This window comes from Rhodamnia argentea, chromosome 1 (assembly GCF_020921035.1).
Source record: "Rhodamnia argentea isolate NSW1041297 chromosome 1, ASM2092103v1, whole genome shotgun sequence".
NCBI classification, from domain to species: Eukaryota; Viridiplantae; Streptophyta; class Magnoliopsida; order Myrtales; family Myrtaceae; genus Rhodamnia; species Rhodamnia argentea.
In genome coordinates, this window is record NC_063150.1 from 34,270,745 (window position 1) to 34,293,865 (window position 23,121).

Sequence of the window (23,121 nt, forward strand, 5' to 3'; positions counted from 1 at the left end):
TGTTTGCTTGTAAAAAAATTATTGGTTTTGTGTGCTCAATTAGGTTTCCACCAATAATCCCACTTACATCTTTGTCCTCTATCGTCCTCACTTCTCCTACAAAGAAAACAAATTCCTAAAAAAATGAAAAAATATATATGTATCTAAAAGTTAGGGTAAGCATTTTTTTTATTTATTTAAAGTTTCAATCTTTTAGCATTAAAAAAAAAACTGTAAATCCGTGTGATGCAAAATTCTGAAAAAAAGGTTCAAGTACTGAGAAAAAAGTCACTCAAAAACATACATTCACATTCAAAATAACATATATTGATACGTCTATTAATTTGTTAAATTTGAATAATGGTTACATTTTTTTTTTCATAAGAAAAAAAAATTCCCTCAAATAAAATTTCAAGCAACATAGCACAAATTTGAAATCACAAAGATACCCTAATCCCTCTATGCTTAAGTTATGAAGAAAAAATCAAAAAAATAAAATAAAAATAAAAATCAATAACAAATTAATGAAAATTCAAAAACAATTAAAAATTTATAAAATTGTCCACGTCAACGCCTGCCATCCTTCGCGACACCACCAGCGTCCAAGTCAGTGATTTCCAATTAAAATCGGCCGGATGGACTCAATCGACCAAGTTTCAAAAAGTTTAGGAGTTAATTGACAAAATTGAAAAGTTTAGAATTGAATTGGCCAAATTGTAATAGGTTTAGGACTTTTTGAAAAGCCTTTCCTTTTCAGCACTCAATTAATTTCCATTGAGTGTGCAAATCTGCCATCCCACACATCGAGTAATAACTGGAGACACACAATATGTGCTCCTAAGTATGGCCTAAAGAGAATACACATATGTGGCGATTAGGTTTCCCAGTTCTAATCGTCTTTGTTTACAAAAGCTTTCCATCTATCTGTTCCGATTCAACAAAGTTTCATGAGATTTGCTTACTTGTTCCCAACCTACTGTCTGCGCATTGCTTGTATAGTTCGAATTTTTTACAAACCTGTTAAGACTCGAAGGAATATTAGCATCCATTTTCTTATGGTTCTAAGTTAAATTGGATACTTTGGACTTTGATCATTGAGATCTTCGAATTTCGAAAAAAATCCAAATAAAGGCTGAAGTGCCTTCATTTTCTCAAATAAGAACCCGAAGTGAAACTTGTTTCAAATAAGAGTTTGAAATGCCCTCGTTATTTTAAAAAAAAAAAAAAAAGGAGCCCAAATGAAGGGCATTTTCGTCTTTTATTTTTTGTGCTATTTTCCTTTTTTCTGTTTTTCTTCTTTTTTCTTTTCTTTTTTTAACCATCTTCCCTCCCTAGCCATCGCCGAACTCGAGGCAAGGGCCACCGTTGCTGCGTGGAGCAAGGGTTGCCCTTGCCTAGCCGGGGTTTCCCTCGCCCAACGCCGGCGAGACTCTCCCACTTGCTAAGGGTCTTGTAGAGAAGCCTCTAGCCTATTTTGTCGCTGCCCCATTTCCAGATTTGGGCCTTCAATCCCCATCTCCGATCGCACAAGGCGTATCAGAGTGTGGCGTCATTTATGTAGAGCGAGACGAAACGTTTCGATCTGCGGGAGAAGTTAGTGATCTCGAGCAGAGTCAAGAATGACAAGATGCATAGCTAGACGTCTTTCGGGAAGTCCGTGAACGACGTTGAGAAGCTCCGGGGTTGTGGGCAAGGGCGGCCCTCACTTGAGTCCAACTGTGGCCAAGGAGGGAAGAGGGAAAAAAGGAAAAAAGTAAAAGGAAAGGAAATTAGAAAATGGAAAAAAGGAAAAAGTTACAAAAAAGTAAAGGATGAAAATGTCCTTCGATCATGCCATTCTTTGAAACAATAAGAACACTTTAAGTCCTTATTTGAAATAAGTTCTATTATTGAAATTTTTCCTTAAATTTCTATCTATCACAGCTCGACAAAAATATATGTAACAACGGTGTTTGTTCGGCCGCAATTATTTGACAAGAAGCCAACATCTAATATGCCACATTGTCTTGTCTTCATGAGATTGACGGCATGGAGCCAAGCCAGCCTGGCTGAGCGGGCGCTGAACGAACCCCACATGTCGATGCCCCGCCTACTTCCTATAGCAAATTCAATACGACAAGTGCATACTTAGTAAACGTACAATTACTCACCTTATCATATCTCCCTCCCTTTGCGAGAATTGGTAACTATTCCTAAAGATGATCTAGGTTTTAGTTAAAGACTATTAACTTCATCCTAAACTAGGTTAAGAAGAAACTCAGAGTCCTTACCATGTCCCACCAGACTTAGAACTGGAAAATGTGTCCGATCCAACGAGATGGCCCCAACACATTAAGAGGTCCAAAAAGCCTACTGGAGGTGGGGGAGCGGCGGCTGTGTGGCCGCGAGTTGGTGGCTGCAGGACTTTAGCAGAGTGAGTGGAGAGAGAAAGGAGAGGGGATGCGCGTATGGATTGAATTCATTTTGTAAGTTTGTTATTACGAGTAATTTCTAATGATTTACACGTTCACTGTTAATTTACATGCGGAACATTTGGATACACAACTATCTTCGGACGTAGTGCGAGAACAGAGTAATTAAGACACGTACCGTGGAGGGCAGTGAGACGGACGTCTATAAATGTTAGCGCTCGCCCCAGCAAAGTACCGGCGCAACGACGGACCACACAAAGCCATGGTGCCTGCGGACTTCTTGATCGCAACAGCCACCGTGTTAGGCTTTGTCACGCTCCTCAAGAACCTGCTCGCCACCGCCCGATGGCTGCACGCCACGTTCCTGAGGAAGCTGAAGAACTTGCGGGCCTACGGCTCGTGGGCTGTCATCACCGGCCCCACCGACGGCATCGGGAAGGCCCTGGCCTTTGAGCTCGCCTCCGTGGGCCTCAACCTAGTGCTCGCCGGCCAGAACCCCAGCAAACTCGAACCCACCTCGAGCAAGCTGAGGGAGAGATACGGCCCTACCATCGAGGTCCATCACAAAGGAAGTATTTTCATGCTTCAGTCGCATATTCTGATGGACGATATTATCTTATCCGTGACATGCTCTGTCCAGGTCAAGACCGTGATCGCTGACTTCGCGAAGCTGACCGGAGAGGAGATAGCGGCGGCGATGACGGGAGCGATGGAAGGGCTCGATGTCGGGTTGCTCGTTAACAACGCGGGGATGGCTTATCCGAACCCGACGTACTTCCACGAGGTGGATCAACAGTTGATGGAGAGCATGTTGAGAGTGAACTTGAACGCAGCGGTGTGGGTCACGAAGGCGGTGATCGGTGGAATGTTGAAGAAGAAGAGAGGAGCGATCTTGAACATAGGATCTGGTTCGAGTGTGTATGTGTCTTCGTTTCCACTTCAGACCTTGTATGCATCAACCAAAGCGTAAGGTTCATTTACTTTTGGTCGGTAGAAGAATACTGCAGGAATTACGTAAAACCCTTTTTACTAATTCGATAGCCGCTTTCATTTAAAATTCCTGTAAAAATTTTAATGAAAAACTCACCCATAAATTTGAAATAGGTGTCTCTGAACTTTGATCTACTGTGCAATATGATCCCCAAACTTTTAATTTAGTCAATATGGTTCCTGAACATTAGTCCGGTCTGCAATGCGGTCTTTGAATTTTTAATTTGATCGATATGATTCTAAAAATTTTGGAACATATTTAATTTAGTCCTTGAACTATATGAATACGTTCAATGTAGTCCTTCCATTAATTCAAATTTAGGGATGACATTTGACATTTTCTTATAATTCGGGGACTAAGATGAACATGTTTCAAAAATTCGACGACCATAATGAATAAATTGAAAGTTCGGGAATCACATTGCACGTTGGGCTAAAGCTCATAGATCATATTGGTCAAAATTAAAAGTTCAGAAACCACATTACACATTGAGACAAAGTTTAGAAAACTATTTGTGTCATTTTCCCTTTGAAATACACTACGACTACAAGCAGCTACACGTGGACAAAATCGTAACCATTTATAATCAAGATGATTGATAAGCAATCAAATGAACATCTTACATTCTAAATTTGAATTCAAAATGAATCTAAAGAATTGAATAAATTAATTTCCTTTCACGCTAACAAAATTATTGACAAAATAACGGATCAAAATTTTGTCATGTAATATTATTTTTTGTTATTATTTCTTTCACAAGTAACGCCTGTGCTCTTTGTATATGCTGAGTAAGGATTTTATTTTATTTATTAATCGCAGTTTCATGGCAATGTTCTCGAAAAGCATCGGTCTTGAGTACGAGGAGCAAGGGGTCGATATTCAATGTCAGGTAATTGTGAGCAATATGTCACTATGTGCAAGATAGATAGATCATATTGAGCCTTCCGGTACATGAATGTAACTAAAATAGAAAATTACCAAAAAGTATTAAATATATTGTAATCGTGCCAATTCAGTCTTCAAACATTTTTTTTTTTTACCAATTGAGTCCTCAACCTTTTACAATTGTGTCAATCAGTCCATTTGTCCTACCGGCACTAACGTGGCGCCACCGACGCCGACATAGACAATTTTAGTAGTATTTTGAATCAATAATAAATTTTTCTATCTTTTTTTTCTTTTCTCCCTTTTTTTGGTGGGGTTAGGCTCAACAGGAGGCCACCGGCCAATAGCCAAGGGCCATCGACCTTCACCGGCCACTAGGTGAGGGCCGCATGTCATCGCCAGCAGCAACGAGGGTCACGGCCCTTGCCGATCACTAGGTGAGGGTCACAAGCTCTCGCTCGCGGTTGGGCAAGGGCCGTGACCCTCACCGCAATCGGCAAGGGCTCCCCCCCCCAAATGGTCGACGGCTTCCTACCGGTCCTAAGACAAAAAAATTAATAAAAAATAATTAAAAATTTAAAAATTATTTAAAATTATTCACATTAGCGCCGGCGATGCCACGACAGTAGTGACCGGTCAAATGGACTGAATTGGCATAATTACAATAGGTTTAGGACATTTTTTATAAATACCCCCGACTAAATTGACCAAAATAGATTCCATTTTTCTGTCAAATTTAAGTATAAGAACCTCTGCCAATTGGTTGTGGTTCAAGAGATCTAGAAAAATTGCCAAAAAAGTCATAAACTTATTGTAATTATGACAACTGAGTCCTAAATTTTTTTTTTTTTGCCAATTCAGTCTTAAACATTTTGCATTTGTACCAATTCAATCCATCCGGTTAACTTTGACCAACCGGGATTGACGTAAATGCCGGCCAACGCTGACGTGGCAATTTCTAAAAACATTATAACATTTTTTCAAATTTGTCATTTATTTTTTCTTTTCTTAGTTTTTTTCTTCTCCTTCTTCCTCCAGCCGGTCACCGGCGAGGTTGACCTCGCCGTCGCTGGGCTAGGCTGGACTTCATCGTATCTGGGCGAGCTCGGCCTAGCTGGCCCTTGCCTCCAGTTGGTCACCGATCCAAACTAATAGTACGACAATTTTAAACCGAGCATTTCGGCGGCTGGTGAGGTTAATCCCAATCCCATCCAATTCTTTTTTAGCTAGCAATAATAAGTATGAGTATAACGATTTTATGTATGAATCATTCATCCAAACTAATTAGAGTCGCGTTTTATTGGGTCTAACGAGATATGGAGGTATTTCATGGGCCTTATATTCACTATCTAACTTATGAGCTTCATCATGTTTTTGACAAAAGACAATTCGGACTTCATTTGTTTCACAAAAAACGAATAATTTATAAAATAATGATCATTGGTAACATATGCAAAAATGAATAAATAAAACATACTTTATCGGCCATAAAACTAGTAAATCATTATCATTAGATCCCCCCCCTTCTCACTCTATCTATTGCGTGTAAGTTTTTTTTTTTTTTTTGTCGTACTATTGCGCGTAAGTTTACTTGCAACTACTACTGTGCTACCGTCATCACCTTCGTCAATCAGCGTCGTCATTGGTTATTTTCCTTAGCAAATGTTTACATGTGTTGCGCGTTAAAATCCTTCGACAAGGCTTTGCTGGTTATGGGTTCTAGGCCCGGATTGACTATGGCCCAAAGAAGGTTGCTTGCGCGAGAATCTTTTATCGAACTTAATCCGTTCGTTTTCCGAAAAGGGGTTCTGGGTCGGTTTTGGACAGAGAGTGTCAAATGCAATAGATTTACACAAAAGGGCGCGTTACAAACGGACTTTCGACAACTTCGACGGCCCAATGCGCAATAGTGACGGTACGTTGACGGACTTCGACGTGACCCTGGAATTGAATCGACGGGATCGGGGAATAACGTAGGACACAATGCTGGAATTCAATCGACAGCACTTGACGGGGAATTATAGGACACAATACCGGAATTGAATCGACGGTATTGGACAGGATGGGTGAAGGGTGCAACACCGGAATTTAATCGACGGTCTTGAACCTAACGAGTAGACGCCGGAATCTAATCGACGACACCTAACTCTGGATATGATACTCGCCGGAATTGAATCGACGACGGGAATCTCAAGCTACAGCTAGGCTAGGCTAAAGGCTAAAGGTTAAGAGCTAAGAGCTAGTTTGATAATGCAGGTGTTTTGGATTTGTTGTGTGTCCCCGTATCTTGCTATTGCGAGGTATTTATAGGCAAGCTCTTTAGTAACCGCCGAGCGGTTTCTTCCTTTGGCCCCACGCTTTGCTTTTTTCCATAAGCCACGTGGATGACGGTTTCCTAGTCTTCGCGCCTTTTCTTTTTACCTCGTGGGGATTACCGCCAACCGCTTCGATTGTGGCCTCCCTCCGCGCGCTTTTCTTGTTCTAGAAGGAAGTGGCGCCAGAATTTATCCCGACACGTGGCACCTTTCTGATTGAAACGTTCCTTGCTTCGGTGTTTCTTCCCGTAGCTGATTATCGCTTCCTCACGTGCTTGTCACGAGTCTCTCTTGGATTATTTTAAGTGTCAACATATGCCCCCTTAAAAGATGTAAATCGAAGATTTACCTCTTTTAAAATATCTTCCTCTGGTTTGGTGATCTCCAGCTGTACAAATGATGATTACGCTTTCCTTTTGATCTCTTTTCCCGAAACGCAACATTTTCGACTTCGTACCGTCCATCGGCCCTTTTTCATCTTGCTTTTTAAGAATCTTAAAAAAACTCCCAATTGTCGTCTTTCTTCATCAGCGGTTTTCCCTTAAACCCTAAACCCTTTTCTCTGAGCATTCCAAGCTTTCATGGCGACCGAAACTCCCGAGTTCCTTCCTCACCAACTCATCGCCCGCTTCGATGGGATCATTAATAGTGATGACGCTGATCATTGTTTCCTCAAGTTGTTGAACTCTCGACGAGAGCACGCCGGTCTCATTCTCGGGCCTAGTCTCCATGATCACCACCATATTCCATCATCTCTTCGGTCTTGCTTTCCAATGCGGGCCGATGAGCAGCTTCCCATTCAAGCTTCTTCGCTAAAGGACATTTGGTCCATGCCGGCTCAGCGATTTAGGAGTTTTCCGTCATTTGATGACAGGGCTTATACTTGGTTCCAAAGGCTTCAAGAGGATACTCCAACAGGTTGGCCCTCGGGAAACAGCGCAAATCGGGAAGACTTGAGGTCGGCATGTTGTCTCATGATTTGAATAGAGGTCTGCTAGGGTCCGTTACAAGCTTTTGGTCCTCCTCCACTAATTGCTTCTTCTTCCCGTGGGGTCCTATGTCTGTAACCCTTCTAGATATTTTCGCCATAGCTGGTCTCTCTCCTTATGGGGCCTCGGTCAAGAATCTAGGAAAAACTAAGGATTGCCCCATTTCTGACGATTCTCTTGCTTATGGGAAGTTCATCGATGCCCATAGTAAAACGTCCGGGGATGTTTCCCTCGAGGAACGAACAGCCTTCCTTCTTTTCCGGTCGTCGAAATATCTATTCTTTAGCCCAACACTCAAAGTGTCCAAGGACTATTACGATCTCGCCCTTCTTCTAGCAAAAGGGAATCTTGTTGCCCTTGGCCCTCTTGCTCTTGCATCTCTGTATAGGAGTGTTTCTTATGCCGCTCGGCTAATGTCGAATTCTGAAGAGGATGGTGTATTGTCGGGGCCGCTCTGGATTCTTCAATCTTGGATTGCATTTTACTTCCCTTTCATGTTTGAGAGCGTCCCTTCCTTCAATCCCAACATGGTTCCCTTGAAGCTTGGCATACGACTACTCCAAGCTGTCCCCTTGAAGGTCCCTGGTGATGTTCGACCTTTTCGGTTCTTTCTTCGACAACTTCTATCTCTCGAGGCTGATCGAATAGATTTCTTTCCTTACCGTTCGGGTGAATTCGATTTTTGTTTTAACTCTCGAACCTTAAAACGGTTCAACCACCGTGATTTTTGGACCTTTGTCCTCTTCCCTCGGGACCTTCCAATCAGGCTATGTCTCAAGGGAAGGTTCTATCCTGGTTTTGAACCATATTCCCCCCAATCTTGCGCTAGGCGGTTTGGCCTTCGACAAGCAGTGCCCATGCCCATCCCTTATCTCATGGATTTCCCATCGATGGACAAGAAGATCTATAACATCAAGATTGATGGGCCGTTCACCCTTTGTGCCGAAATTACCACCATGATGCATCAGCGGTTTTCGGGGGATATCCCAACAATACTTCGCTCCAGCCCTGGCGTGACTTCTGAGTTTACGACCTGGTGGACGTCCTTTGCCTTCGAAAGCCCTTTCGAAGATGCCATCTCATCCATCCTCCAGAGCAGCCGGATCTGACCATTCGCTCCCGCTTTGAAGAAAACCGGGAAAAAGGGTGCCACCAGAGCCCTCTCGATTGGTGGTCGCAAATGTCCGACGACTGTTTCGGGTGGGTCTTTTTCTTCCTGGTCTTCGCAGTATTACCGGCCCGAGGTGATTTTTGCTTTATTTTCACCGTTAGGTGACGATTCCGACGACGGAGCTGATGAGGAGACGCTCACTTCTCTTAAACGGCGAAAGATGATAGCGAAGAAGAGCAAATCTCCGGTGGAATCTCCGATAGTCCCTCGGCTTGTCGAAGCGTCTCCAACTGTTTGTCCTGAAGATCCTTTGGTAGATCTTGATCCACCCGTTGGGGTGTCTAGCAATATTGCCATTGCTGAAGATCTGTTTGCACCCGCGGCTCCTTCGCCTACTGAGCCTCAAGGGGAACCTACTTCGATGACCCTTGCTATTGTCCCGACCCCGATAGTCGAAGCTCCTTTGATAGCTGAAAGTTCCTCAACACCTGAAGATCCTTCATCTGCGGATATTATCCGGGATCTTCCTGTTGCTTCTCTTCTTTCGTCGCCCATCGAAGACGTTCAAGCTCATCCTGCTGGCTCTTCTCACTCTTGAGATCACCCGAGTATGCCCGAATCAAGCGGCTCACACCCGACTCGTAGATTTTCAGCAAACCGGGAATCATGTTACCTTGCTCCCTCGACCTTGTTCATTCGGGGGTAGCCTCTTTTGTTGACAACCCATCGAATATTCGAAACATCCAATCCGTGATGGAGTGGTCGGTCAAAGAGGAAATCGGCGCGAAGCTTCCCGAAGGCTTAGTCCGCCGGCTGAAAGCATTCTTGGAGCACTTTCCTACTCCCTTCATGCATTTTCGACGGTGTCGGGACAAGATGCTTGCTCTGTCGAACTTTCCCGATCAGCTTTTTTCTCCCGGTTACGAAACCCAAGAGGCGAGGCAACTTGTAACTCAAGGAGAACAATCCCTTCAATCCATTGTCGACGAGCTTCTTGCTTTAGATAAGAAGGAGGCTACCCTGGAGCAACAAAGGCTGGCGATAGAGAGAGAACTAGAGGAGACTCGAAGTCAGCGATCGACAGTACTTTCTCGTCGATCCTCTATAGAAGATCGAACCAAAACGCTCGCGGCTTCCTTAGAAGAGAGGAAACGAGCCGATTGCGCTCGGGTTATGCAGGCAGAAGTAGACCGACGTCATACTAGGAATATGTACATAGATAAAAATAAGAAGTTTGAACGTTTACTCTGTGAACTGCTTGAGGGAATCAAGGTGGCTTTGTATCCCGATTTTCGTCAATAAAATCTCCCATTCTTTCTCTTTATTTTCCGTATTGCATTACGCCACGATCCATGTAATTGCCCACGTCCGAGTAATCGCCATCACAATCCCGAGTCGGTTACTTCAAAATCCCTTATAAATAATGATTACCTCCAAACGAACTCTGCTATCAAGTTCACATGAGTACTCGCGCAGCTCCTCGCTTGTCGCGCTTCGACGCCTTCTCTCACAATGAGGCCAAAAGGGAACTTTCCTTATCCTTCATGGATCACCAACCCAACAATGGTCACATAATTTTGGGTCCGCATCTCACAAGTTTGCCACCTCCCTCTTCATTGATTAATTGCTTTCCCAGCTTCTCCGAAGAAGTCTTACCCTTCGAGCAATCTATTATCTATGCCTCTGCTTGGTTGTCGAGTAACTATAGATTTTCTTCATACCCAAGCTTCGGCCATCGGTTTTACAACTAGTACAAACGATTAGAAGGAGAAGCGGCTACCACGTGGGCACAGGCCGGGATAGATGTCCTATTGTCCTTTTGCGGTACATTCATTGATCATTCGGAGTATGGCCTCGGCGGTAGTTTGTGTTGCTTTTGGTCACCGTCATTGAACTGTTTCTTTTTGCCTATTGGTCCGGTGACCCCTACCCTTCTTGATATTTGGTTTCTGATCGGTCTTTCTCCATTTATCGATGGTGACCCTCAACCTCCGGACGACCAATTTTCCCTTGATATGTCCTGCTGCCTTGATTCGCCATATGGCGAATTCATGGATCGCCATGCTAAACCTTCGGGACCCATTCTTCTCGAGGAACATACAGCCTTCATTTTATGTTGGCTTTGCAAATATGTCTTTTGTCTCTCCACATGTCGAATTTCCTCGGAATTTCTTGATATGGCCTATGAACCGGCATGTGGTGTTGATGTTGGCCTAGGCCGAATGTTCCTGGCTGCATTATATCGGGGATTATCGGATGCTCAATCTTCGTTGATGGATAATCATCCTGCCCCCTTTTCGGGTCCTTTATGGATTCTACACCATTGGGTCCGAGTGTACTTTCCTCATATGTTTTTTGATCAAGCGCTCACTTCGACGATCGAATCCTCGAAAAGCGGTGATGTACCCATGGCGTTCAATCGGGCCCTTCGCTGTGCCCCCGACAATCTTACCGCTTTCGATGACTTCCTTATTGAACTGTTGTCTTTCACCAGTTTTGATTTCTTCAGGCTGCACGTCGATAATGATATCTATAGCTCCTCCAGCGCAGATCCCGATTCTTGTCTTTTCTGGATGAGCGTGTTAGCCCCCGGTGACTTAGCCATGAATTTGTCCGGTGGCGGCAAATTCTCATCGAGACTTGAGATTTATAATCTTCATTATTGCGCTCGCCAATTCGGGCTTACTCGGGGGATTCCAATGCCGGTGGTGTATTCCATGAATTTCCCTTTCTCTGGCCGCAAGAAAGAGGTAACTACATGATGGGCTATATCGAAGTTGTTCATGCCGTTCTCGGGCGCTTTGTATTTGCCCGCTTCTCTGACCATCCTTGTAGCACCTCATTTTTCGACAAGTGGTGGCTCTCCTATCGCTCCTCTTTGTTCTCAACCAGGTCAATGGACGTTCTCTCGAAAGTCCGTCGACACTCATTGGGCTTACTGCATCCTCTAAGAAGACCTGCTTCTTTCATTATTCCGAGCATTATACTTGAGCAATCAATTGATGAAGGTAAACCCTTTGTTGTTATAAGCAATCTTATAATGAAAGTGAGTACTCCTCGCATTCTTGCTTGATGTAATTATTGATATGACTTTCTTCCCGGATGATTCACTCGGCTTCGATGGCCGCACGGATGACTTACCCAACAAATCGTGGGTTGTTCATATGAACATGGCGAGTGCCTCGGCTGGCCCATCGAATACCCTTCACTGCGACTATTCATACCTTCGCGGCAAGTGGTCACGCCCGCATGACTTACTAGGAGGAGGATATGCCTACATATGTAACCAAGCGCCTGTCGAGGATGAGATCAAAGCTCTCCTTGCTTTTTCGGCCCATTTGCCCTATCCGGTCCAATGTCGTGCCCTTGGATTTGCCATTAATGAACTTTTCCTCACATTTAGCTCGACTTTACGGTCCTTCAGGATAAGGCAGCGTGAACTAGCGATTATCGACAAGTTAGAAACAGATTCCCTTCTTGCTGACAATGAGCTGGCTTATCGACGTAGTGTTCTTGATACCCTGGAAAGTGACGGTTGTACCACCCCGCAAGTACTATCTCGCACAATTGAAGGCAATCAAACAAGTAAGAGGCAATTTGCGAATCATCGCACCTTGATATGATGCAAGCCGGTCATCGAAAGGAGGCAATTGTTGACGCCAACCGCAATGTGATGAAATGCTACTTCATAGTTTCGTCTTGAGTCTTGAACAAAGACGTATTGTAGTCCGCTGTTGCTAGTTCCATATTAATGCCCACTGTCCTTATCATCTTGTTCTATCATTGAACTGCCGATCTTAGTGTCAATTCTCCAAAGTTCATCATGACGCGATCTTCTCAGGATCACCCTTTTTTCATGCGGCATTTAATGAAAGGCGTCGTTTCCGATTTCTTCTTTCGAATTCAAATCGTCATGACGGTTCGTCATAGTTAATAGCCAGCGGAAAACCCGCCACTCGCGCCATTATGGTTGCTTATGTGTTTCACCAATCGCGATATACCTTCTCGCCTCGATAACCGTCCACTATCCTTTATTGCCTCGATCGTCGGAAGGTCGTGGGCGGATACTCAGCATCTTGGGGCGAACCGTTCCTTGGCCTTCATCTATAAATAGGGTCACTTGCCCGGAGTGCGTCTTCATCCAAACCCTTCCGCCCTTTGATATTTAGAGAAAACTTCCTCAAAGCCTTAATGGAGCGTGCTTCTTCTTCTACGGCTTCGTCTCCCCCTACATACTTCAGCCGTGAGTTCTCGGCTATCCGGAGGGAGATTATCTCCCTTCTGAGTTACACCTACACCATGCTGGTGGTGAAACCGCGAGCCCTCGATAAACTTCACAACCTGCTCAACCGTTCTACGCCTCAAAATCTTCCCTCCGACCATCCGTTCCGGTCGGACTACGAAGAATTTGTCACGCTCTTCGACTACGGGCTGGATAAGTTTCGCCGGAATCTGGCGACCATGTCTCAGCATGATCTCACCGAACATGAAGTTTGGTGTAAGATCGAAGAGATTGAGAACGGAGAAGTGGTGCACAAGGAACTCTGCAACGTCCAAGAAGCCCTCTCATGCCTCTCATGCTAGCTTCCTTCAACTTCGGAACATTGTTTCCGATCGCCTGACTACCGGCCAGCGACACCTGCGAAGGCCTCTGAAGGAAACCGAGCGACGGGAACATAAACCGGCTGAAGCCTGTGAGACCTGTTCCTTGGCTTCCATTGGGCCCCCTTTGGAGGGTCTGAAGGCCATGTTGGACTCTACCAATGGTCTTCTGCGGGGTCAGAAAGAGCACCTTCGGCGGCTGGAGGGCGAGAAGGACAGGCTGGAGGCGACACTGGAAGAATTGGCTGAAGCTCATCACCGCGCGCGGGAAGAGAACGCCAAGTTGGAGTGCCGGCTGCGGGGCTTCGTGGTTCGTTTCGGGGAGCACTTCCGGTGAAGGTTTGCTGGGGCGAGCAGAAGAGAGAGAGGAAGGAAGAGAGAAAGAGAGAGAAAGAGAGAAAGAGGGGGAAAGAGAGAGAGTGAGGGATGTATTGAAGTTTTATGAATGAATTGGATTTTCTCACTCCTTGTCCTCTAACCCTTCCTGCATTTCCCACATCGATGGGTAGAACTTTTTTAAATACTTCCCGTTGATTGAGCGTTGTAGTTCTCTTCCATTAATTTCCATTACTCGATATGCATTTCCTGGGAGGGCGTCTACTATCAAGTATGGTCCTTCCCACTTCGACGACCATTTGCCGAATTTTTCATTTGTCGAGGTTCATAGGCAAAATAGTCTTCCACACCAAGTCTCCCACGTCGAAACGCTTGGCTTTCACGTGTTTGTTGTAAGCCTTGGCAACCCTTCGCTTCTGAGCCATCAATTTTTCCAGTGCTGTGGCTCGGTTTTCTCCCAATTCATCAATATTGGTGTACATCATTTCATCGTCTTGCTCTTTAGCCATACCATCCTGGAGTTTTACTCTTAATGATTGCACCATAATCTCCAGGGGTAACACGGCCTCTTGTCCATACGTTAGCATGTAAGGAGTGACTCCAGTGCTTGATCTTTTGGAAGTTCGATAAGCCCATAACACCGTCGACAACAATGAGTCCCATTCCCTTGGGTTGTCCTCCAAATGCTTTTTAATCAATCCGATGATTATTTTGTTGGAGGCTTCTGCTTGGCCATTAGCTTGAGTGTAATAGGACGTCGAATGAATCATCTTGATACCCCTCGACTTAGCAAAGTCTCGTATTTCTTGGCCTGTGAAGACTGTCCCTTGGTCAGCAGTGATAGTCTCTGGAATTCCAAATCGATGAATAATTCGCTCTTCGATGAACTCCCTAACCGTTTTTTGTGTCACGCTTTTATATGACGCCGCTTCAACCCATTTTGTGAAGTAATCTGTGGCTACTAAAATGAAAGCGTGCTTCTTCGACGAGGGAGGATAAATTTTCCCTATTATGTCCATTGCCCAACCTCGAAAAAGCCATGACTTGATAATTGGGTTCATCGGTGCGGCAGGTACTTGCTGGATTGGTCCATGCCTTTGGCACGATTGACACCCCTTCGCGTAATCGATGCAGTCTTGGGTGATTGTTGGCCAAAAATACCCATGTCGTCTTAACAACCACTTTGTTTTCAATCCAGCCTGATGTGCACCTGAGATCCCTTCATGGACTTCCGTCATGACTAGCATTGCTTCCTCCCGCCCTAAGCACTTGAGAAGCGATCCGTCGATTGTCTTTCGATACAACTCGTTGTCGATCAACAAATATTTTAAGGCTTTCCTTTTGAAGTCCCTCTTGCCGGAACCTAGGTTCTTCAAGTAGTTTACCAAAGGGGTTCTCCAATCTTGTTGGCCGTTGGTTTCTCCCGAGCTTTCAGATCGCTCAATCATCATTACCCGGGCATCTATTGATGGTAAGGTCCTTACCCGAGTAATGATGTGGTCCGCTAATTCCTTCGATATACGATATCCCGACGCCATCCGAGCCAATTCATTAGCCTCTGAATTTTCACTCCTCTTGACATGGATTAGCTCGTATTCGACGAACTTCGACAACAATTCTTTTGTTAGGTGGTGATGCCTAATAATGTTTTCATTCAAACATTGATACTCACCATTTAGTTGTTTGATCACCAGGTGAGAATCGCCCTTCACTTTAATTGACCTGATCCCCATGTCAATTAAAACATTCAGACCCACGATCGGGGCTTCATATTCGGCTTGATTATTTGAGCATTCAAAGTCAAGCCTGAATATGAGTTTTGTTTTCTGTCGAAAAGGTGATATGACCATGATTCCTGCGCCGCTTGAACCGGATGCCACCGACCCATCGAAATATAATCTCCAAGGCGCAATACCCAGATAATTTTCATCATCCTCGACTTTTAAACCCGAAGGGTATTCGGTAATGAAATCGGATATTGCCTGCCCTTTTATCGCTTTGAGCGGCACATAAATCAGATCGATTTCTATTAGAGTAAACGCCCATTTTGCAATCCGGCCCCTAATGATTGGCCTGGACAACATGTATTTAATCACGTCTGTTTTACAAATTACATGTACCGTAATCGGCAACATATAATGTCGTAATTTTGTACGGGCGTAGTACGGTGATAAACATAGTTTTTTGATGGACGTGTATCTCGTCTCGGCATCGTTGAGCATCCTACTTAGGTAGTATACGGCCTGCTCTTTCCCTTCATCGTTTTCTTGAGCCAGCATACTCCCGATCGTTGTATCAGCGGCCGATAAATACAACTTTAATGGCCGTCCCGCCTTTGGTGGCGTCAACCTTGGTGGCTTGATGAAATACTCTTTTAACCTGTCGAAAGCCACCTGATGTTTCTCTTCCCACATAAACTCTCGCTCAATCTTCAATTTGAGCAACGGGGAGAAAACTTCGATTTTTCCTGAGAGGTTAGCTATAAAACGCCGCAAGAAATTTAATTTTCCAATTAACATTTGCAGCTGTTTTTTATTATCGGGAGATGGCAATTCTGAAATAGCCTTAGCTTTGTTCATATCTACTTCTATACCTCTCTGATGAACCAAAAAGCCAAGAAAGTTGCCAGCTTTTATCCCGAAAGCGCATTTCAAAGGATTCATTTTTAACTTAAATTTGCGCATTCTCTCAAAAACTTGCTCTAAGTGGTCCGGATGACTTACCCGGTCTGTCTTGACGATGACGTCATCGATGTAGACCTCCATAAACTCCCCAATCATATCGTGGAAGATATAATTCATTGCCCTTTGATACGTAGCACCAGCATTCTTCAAACCGAAAGGCATGACGACCCATTCGAACGTACCAATGGCCCCGGGGCATCTAAATGCTGTCTTGTGAACATCCTCCGTTGCTATGAATATCTGATTGTACCCTGAATGCCCGTCCATGAGGGACATCATTTCATTATTGGATGCCGAATCGATCAACATATCGGCGATGGGCATCTGGTACTCGTCTTTAGGGGTGGCCGCATTAATGTCTCGGAAATCAACGCACACTCGGAGTTTGCCGTTCTTCTTCTTGACAGGCACGATATTTGACAACCATTCGACATACCTTGCTGATCTTATGAATCCGGTTGAAAGGAGACGCTCGATTTCCTCCTTAACTTTAAGGATCACTTCGGGAGCGAATCTTCTAGCGGCTTGTTGGTGTGGTCGAAATCCTCTTTTACTTGGTAATCGATGCTCAACTATGCTCCTCGAGAGACCGGGCATCTCATGGTAATTCCAGGCAAAGCAATCCTTATATTTTTTCAATAGGTTTACCATTTGAACCTTATATCTCTGATTGAGTAGTTGGCTTACATAAGTAGGATGAGGACAGGCCTCATCTCCGAGATTGACCTCTTCCAATGGGTCTTGAGCTTGAATTACCTTGTCGTCCTCCTTAATTGGTGAGTCTTCAAAATCTAAAATGCCGTCTGCAAGCTATCGGGCTTGATCACTTTGCTCGGCCCCGTAGGCCGCATACCTCTCGCCGAGGTTTTGCGCAAATGACCGACTTTCCATCGGAAAAGCGGTCGATCGGTTCCACCGGTTCCTTTCTTGGGATCCACTCGGTACTCCCTTTGTCGAAACGGCAGAATGCAATATCTCTTGGGTCCACTTCGGGCGGCTTAGATATGCGAAGGCAATCATCCGGCATCACTTTGTCCCGGCCGGATATACGGGTCCAGGTAACACAAGTCCGGGGATTTGCTTTTACATATTCCACTTTGTCCCCATTCCAAAATGCTAGCATTCGGTGAAGTGTCGATGGGACACATTGGTTTCCATGTATCCAATCCCGTCCCAACAGCAAGTTATAAGATCCGTCGGCGTCGACAACGCAGAATGACGTCCTCGATGTTTTAGATCCGACGGGCAGGTCGGCGACATATACTCCCTTTACTTGAGTAATTTCGCCGGTGAAATCGGATAACCGTATATTCGATGGGATTATTTCGTCATCATTCCTCCCGATTTTCTTGAAGAAGCGGTATGGAATGAGATTTAACGTTGAACCGCCATCCACCAGTACTTTCATTACCGGCCGCCCGTTGATCTTAGCATTTATGTTGAGCGACCTCAAGTGATTTGAGAGATCTTCCATGGGTTTCCTGAATTCCATGGTCTCTTCATCGTTGAAGCAAAACCGAGCCCCTTCCTTTTCTTGCGTCGTTTCTTTATAGCCGCCGTCGTCCGAGGTCGACTCGAGTTGAAACTCGTGTGGTAACTTAACTCGTACCATACAAGAGCTTAGGGGGGAAACCGACACGCTAGCAGGGGTTTTAAATCGAGATTTGGACGTGGATGTTTTACGTGTCTTTGTACCCTTGTCCTCTTTTTCTTGAGTCGGGTGTGTCTCTTCGGTCGTCGTCGCCAAACCAGATTTCTCGGCCTCCCGTGATTTGGTGTGGTTAGGAGCTACTACCATCGAGTCATGATCGGCCGGAATCTCCTGTTGCCGTAGTATGCGGACCCTGTTCTTTCTTTGCACCCTTCTATTCTGAGTTCGGGTCAATATTTTCTCCTTTTCTTGATCTTCCGTCACCTCATACCATGACCCTTCTACGGGGTTGCTTGGTATCTTAAGAGTGCGTCGACGATGTGGCTCATGAAGGCCTTGTCGAAAATCTCTATCGAACTCCTTTCCCCATCCATAGTGGACTCTTTCCTGGGGATGTGGGGTTGATAGACCATAGCTTACGTAATAATCAAACTTGCCACTTGGCCCACCTAAAGTACCAATTGTAGGGTCCCCTTCATCGTATCTCTGCTTAAACGACTTATAAACTCTCCGATGATTGGAACTTCTTCGAGGTCCGGCACTTTCAATGTGAAAAGGCGTCTTATCGCTATGCCCGGTTCGACCGCTCTTTTGGTACCCTTCCTCGGGTGTACTCATGTTTCCCAATTTTCGCCCGCAATAAGCGCATAAATTTGTTGACGTATGGCCTTTACTCGATTGCTTTAAAGATACCATTCCGGTCATCACCGGAAAAGGATCCGCGTCTACATCCATCGGGGGTTTCCCTTTGTCTTCAGCAAATTTGATCTTTCCTTGTCGAATCGCTTCTTGAATGTTCTTTTTAGGGACTAGACAATCCGATGTGTTATGGCTCCATGAGTGGTGCCATTTGCAATACTTCTTCCCCGCTAATTCTTCTTTGGACGATATCTTACGCCCTTCCGTCAGGCTGATTTGTCCGTCGACCAGCAGTATGTCGAAAATTTCTTCCGTCCGATTCGCATCGAATGAATAGTACACTGCTTCTTTTGCTTTAGCCATTATAGTTGACTTTTCTTTCATCCTTGCTGGCTTCGGTGCTTGGCAAGTGTATGGCTTGTCGATGGTTAATTGGGCGACGGCCACTTCGACGGGCTCCGTTGATTCTTCGTCGAAATCGGGTGGCTCGACAAAACTTACATCTCCTCTTCGGGTGTGCCTTTTGTCTTTTTCCTTGAGCAGACTCTCGTGGTTTGTTGCCATCGTGGATAATTCGAATAGATCCGCACATGGATGTCCCACCATCCTATCTCGTATTTCGAATTTCAACCCGTTGAAAGCGAACTCAATGAAATGTCTTTTCCGGTAAAGGAACTAAACATTTGTTCCTAGCCCGTTTAAACCTTGCAACAAACCGGTCGACCGTCTCGTTTGTCATTTGCTTCATCGTCGACAAATCTGCTGCTGACAAGTTCAACACCGCTCTTTGACGCTGGCTATGAAACAAACGCTCCATCTGTTCCCATGTCAACACCGAATTGGGTGGTAGTGCAGTATACCATGTAAAGGCTGTTTTCGACAAGGATAATGGAAAGAGCCTTAATTTCCAGTGATCCGCATGTGTAGCATCCCCACATAGTGCTAGAAAACGGTTGATATGTTCATACGTGGACTGATCATCCTCCCCAGTAAAAAGTGTGAACTCGGGTATTTTAAACCCTCTTGGATACGGGATCGTATCTATCCAATCCGGGTACGGTTTTCGGTAAACATTAGCCCGGTATCCTACCATTGGGTCATTGTATACGGGTGCCTGGTCAAACACTGGCTGATGGTACTGCGGTTGATATGGCATTTGATATCCAGGTTGTGGAGGATGATATATGAGTTGCACAACGGGCTGAAACATTGGCTCGGGACCTGGTGGTTGAAGGGCTCGATTCATCTGGCGATATCCAGGTCGTATGGCCCGGTGTCCATCTTGTCCTTGCCCCCTGGCTTGGGGTAATTGATCTTGCCCCCTAGCCTGCCATTGCCCCCTAAAGGGTATTGCCCCCTGATTTTCGACAATCATGGGTACCGGTTGTTCATTACTAGGGACAGGGTTATGTTGGGCAGCTACTTCCCGACGAGCAATATTCTCGTCTTGTCGAACAGGGTGTCCCGGAAGCATAACAGTATCCGCAGGTATATCTTGTCGAATAGGATGTCTAGGGAACACACCCGTGTCTGCATTTACCGGGGTCCGGGTTCGTTGGCCGGTAACGCCTCTCCTCGTTGCGGAATCCGCGGAGGTGCTAAAGGCTGAGTATTCCGTCCCGCAAGGCCTATATTTGGCGGTGTTGTTCTTGGTAAACCGCCACTTGCTGCTGGTACGAAACCATTCCCTTCCCGAGCATGAGGTGGGTTAATTGTAATCCCATGTTGTCCTGCAGCACATTCGTGATACGTGTTGATGATTAATGGCCCGACAACCTCGGTCATCCGTTGTACCATGTGATCAGCAAACTCGTTCTGGACTTCTTCGATGGTCCGCCTTATCGATGTAAGCATGACGGGCGTCATTTCTGGATTTCTCCTTGGCTCCTCAACGTTACGTCGAGAGACCTCGACGTCCTCTTGATGGGCCGTGGATGACTCCATTCGTTGTATTTCTTCCCGGGGCTCGTCTCCACCACCGTCTATGTTGTTATGTCCTCGTGTGCGTGGCATAACACTTCTCTCGAACCGACACCAAAGGTCCCACCGGGCGTGCCAAAAAAGATTGTTGCGCGTTAAAATCCTTCGACAAGGCTTTGCTGGTTATGGGTTCTAGGCCCGGATTGACTATGGCCCAAAGAAGGTTGCTTGCGCGAGAATCTTTTATCGAACTTAATCCGTTCGTTTTCCGAAAAGGGGTTCTGGGTCGGTTTTGGACAGAGAGTGTCAAATGCAATAGATTTACACAAAAGGGCGCGTTACAAACGGGCTTTCGACAACTTCGACGGCCCAATGCGCAATAGTGACGATACGTTGACAGACTTCGACGTGACCCTGGAATTGAATCGACAGGATCGGGGAATAACGTAGGACACAATGCTGGAATTCAATCGACAGATCTGGACGGGGAATTATAGGACACAATACCGGAATTGAATCGACGGTATTGGACGGGATGGGTGAAGGGTGCAACACCGGAATTTAATCGACGGTCTTGAACCTAACGAGTAGACGCCGGAATCTAATCGACGACACCTAACTCTGGATATGATACTCGCCGGAATTGAATCGACGACGGGAATCTCAAAGCTACAGCTAGGCTAGGCTAAAGGCTAAAGGTTAAGAGCTAAGAGCTAGTTTGATAATGCAAGTGTTTTGGATTTGTTGTGTGTCCCCGTATCTTGCTATTGCGAGGTATTTATAGGCAAGCTCTTTAGTAACCGCCGAGCGGTTTCTTCCTTTGGCCCCACGCTTTGCTTTTTTCCATAAGCCACGTGGATGACGGTTTCCTAGTCTTCGCGCCTTTTCTTTTTACCTCGTGGGGATTACCGCCAACCGCTTCGATCGTGGCCTCCCTCCGCGCGCTTTTCTTGTTCTAGAAGGAAGTGGCGCCAGAATTTATCCCGACACGTGGCACCTTTCTGATTGAAACGTTCCTTGCTTCGGTGTTTCTTCCCGTAGCTGATTATCGCTTCCTCACATGCTTGTCACGAGTCTCTCTTGGATTATTTTAAGTGTCAACAACATGCAAGAATTATTAGTTCTTACCCATGTCTTAAAAGATTCACTTTACACGTTGAATTGAGTTTACACACAATTCGTATACAGCTGCAAAAGAAGTTAAAGCTGGGCGTATTCTCGAATTCTCCTCGTAGGTTCCCCTCTTCATAGCCACAAAGATGACCGTGTTGAGGAGGCGTCCGATGCTCGTACCGTCTGCCGAGACGTTCAGCAGGGCGAGCGTGCGCTGGATCGGTCACAAGCGCCAGTGCAACCCCTATTGGTCACACGCGGCGCAAGCATTCGTGATGCATGCCCTAGACGGGATCACCGTTTGGTACGTTAAACGCTACATGGAATGGACGAGGAATGAGGGGCTTGAGCACGATCGCCATCTTTAGGTCAAATGTGGCGATGCACCCACAAGGATACCCGGGCGGTACCGCCGGCTACCGCCTTTCATGTTGTTGTGTGGCCTAGTGTGCATTCTTTATAGTTATGAGAGTTCAAGGTGGTAGATATAATGTAAAATTATTATTTGTGACTCTTTTGGAGTTGACGTGCCAGGCTTTAGAAGCTCTTAATTTTATGTGCTCGTTTAGATTTCTACCAATAAGGCCACTTAGATTTTTGTCCTCTCTTATCTTCACTTCACTTATAAGAAAATCAGGCTCCAAAAAAAAATTGCAAAAAAGCATTTAAGTGTATCTAAAAGTTAGTATAAGCATTTATTTTCAATGTTTCAAGCATTCAACCTTAAAAAAAGTCAAAATGCGTGTAACGAAGAATTTTTAAAAAGGACAAAGTACCAAGAGAAGAAAGGTCACTCGAAACATATATTCGCATTCAAAAAGACAATGTAAGGGGAACTTATGGGGCTTCCTTGTTTTCTATAAGCGGAAAAAATTGAAAAAATCTTACATTTTACCTCATCTAAAAGTCACGATGTTAAACTACATAGGATGCAAAATTTCTGTCCAAATTGCAAAATTGCTTTTTATCTCTATTATTTTAGTGAGTGGATGAGAGTTTCTTTTTTATATAGAAGTCGCAATGTTAACTACAGAGTTTAAACCAATCGGTAGGCGGCTCTGCTGGTAATGGAATTAGGGGGTGAGGGCGTTAATATCATAGATACGATATTCGACTCCTACGCTCTGCAATGAGGCAGAGCAAAGGTCAGAGAAAGAAGAGCTAGATATAAGACAGACCAAACAAAAAAAAAAAACTAAGTCTAATGGCAAAACTCAAAATATTTTTCATCGAAATATTTGTCGCATAAAATCGTTTTTCGGTTTTATTAGAGGAAACAGGTTTTGTGACAATTCAAGATAGGAAATATAACAGGTAAATAAGAGAATGGGTATTACTTCAAAAAGAACCAAGCCTACACAAATGTGCCGGAATATTTTAGGCTTCAGCTTTTCCTTTTCTTCAAATCATGCTCGGTTTAGGGCATTGCCCAATTCAGAAAATTTGTCTGCAAAGATCGAGACCGGCGACGGACGGACATTCACGGTGAAGAGCT

The 23,121-nt window shown here is 44.9% G+C and overlaps 1 protein-coding gene across 1 annotated transcript; it reads left to right on the plus strand.

Annotated features, from left to right (window-relative positions):
• Positions 1-2,605: 2,605 nt before the first annotated feature.
• Positions 2,606-22,190, plus strand: LOC115738820 (very-long-chain 3-oxoacyl-CoA reductase 1-like). Its single transcript, XM_030671547.2, has 4 exons — positions 2,606-2,946; positions 3,031-3,356; positions 4,201-4,270; positions 21,749-22,190. The coding sequence occupies exons 1-4, from the start codon at positions 2,653-2,655 to the stop codon at positions 21,992-21,994; spliced, it is 936 nt and encodes a 311-aa protein (XP_030527407.2). The 5' UTR covers positions 2,606-2,652; the 3' UTR covers positions 21,995-22,190.
• The last annotated feature ends 931 nt before the right edge of the window (positions 22,191-23,121 follow it).

Coding starts and splice junctions, on each gene's coding strand:
- LOC115738820 (XM_030671547.2), top strand. CDS start 2,653: ATGGTGCCTGCGGACTTCTTGATCGCAACAGCCACCGTGTTAGGCTTT. Junction 2,947..3,030: donor GATACGGCCCTACCATCGAG/GTCCATCACAAA, acceptor TGCTCTGTCCAG/GTCAAGACCGTGATCGCTGA. Junction 4,271..21,748: donor GGGTCGATATTCAATGTCAG/GTAATTGTGAGC, acceptor TTCTCCTCGTAG/GTTCCCCTCTTCATAGCCAC.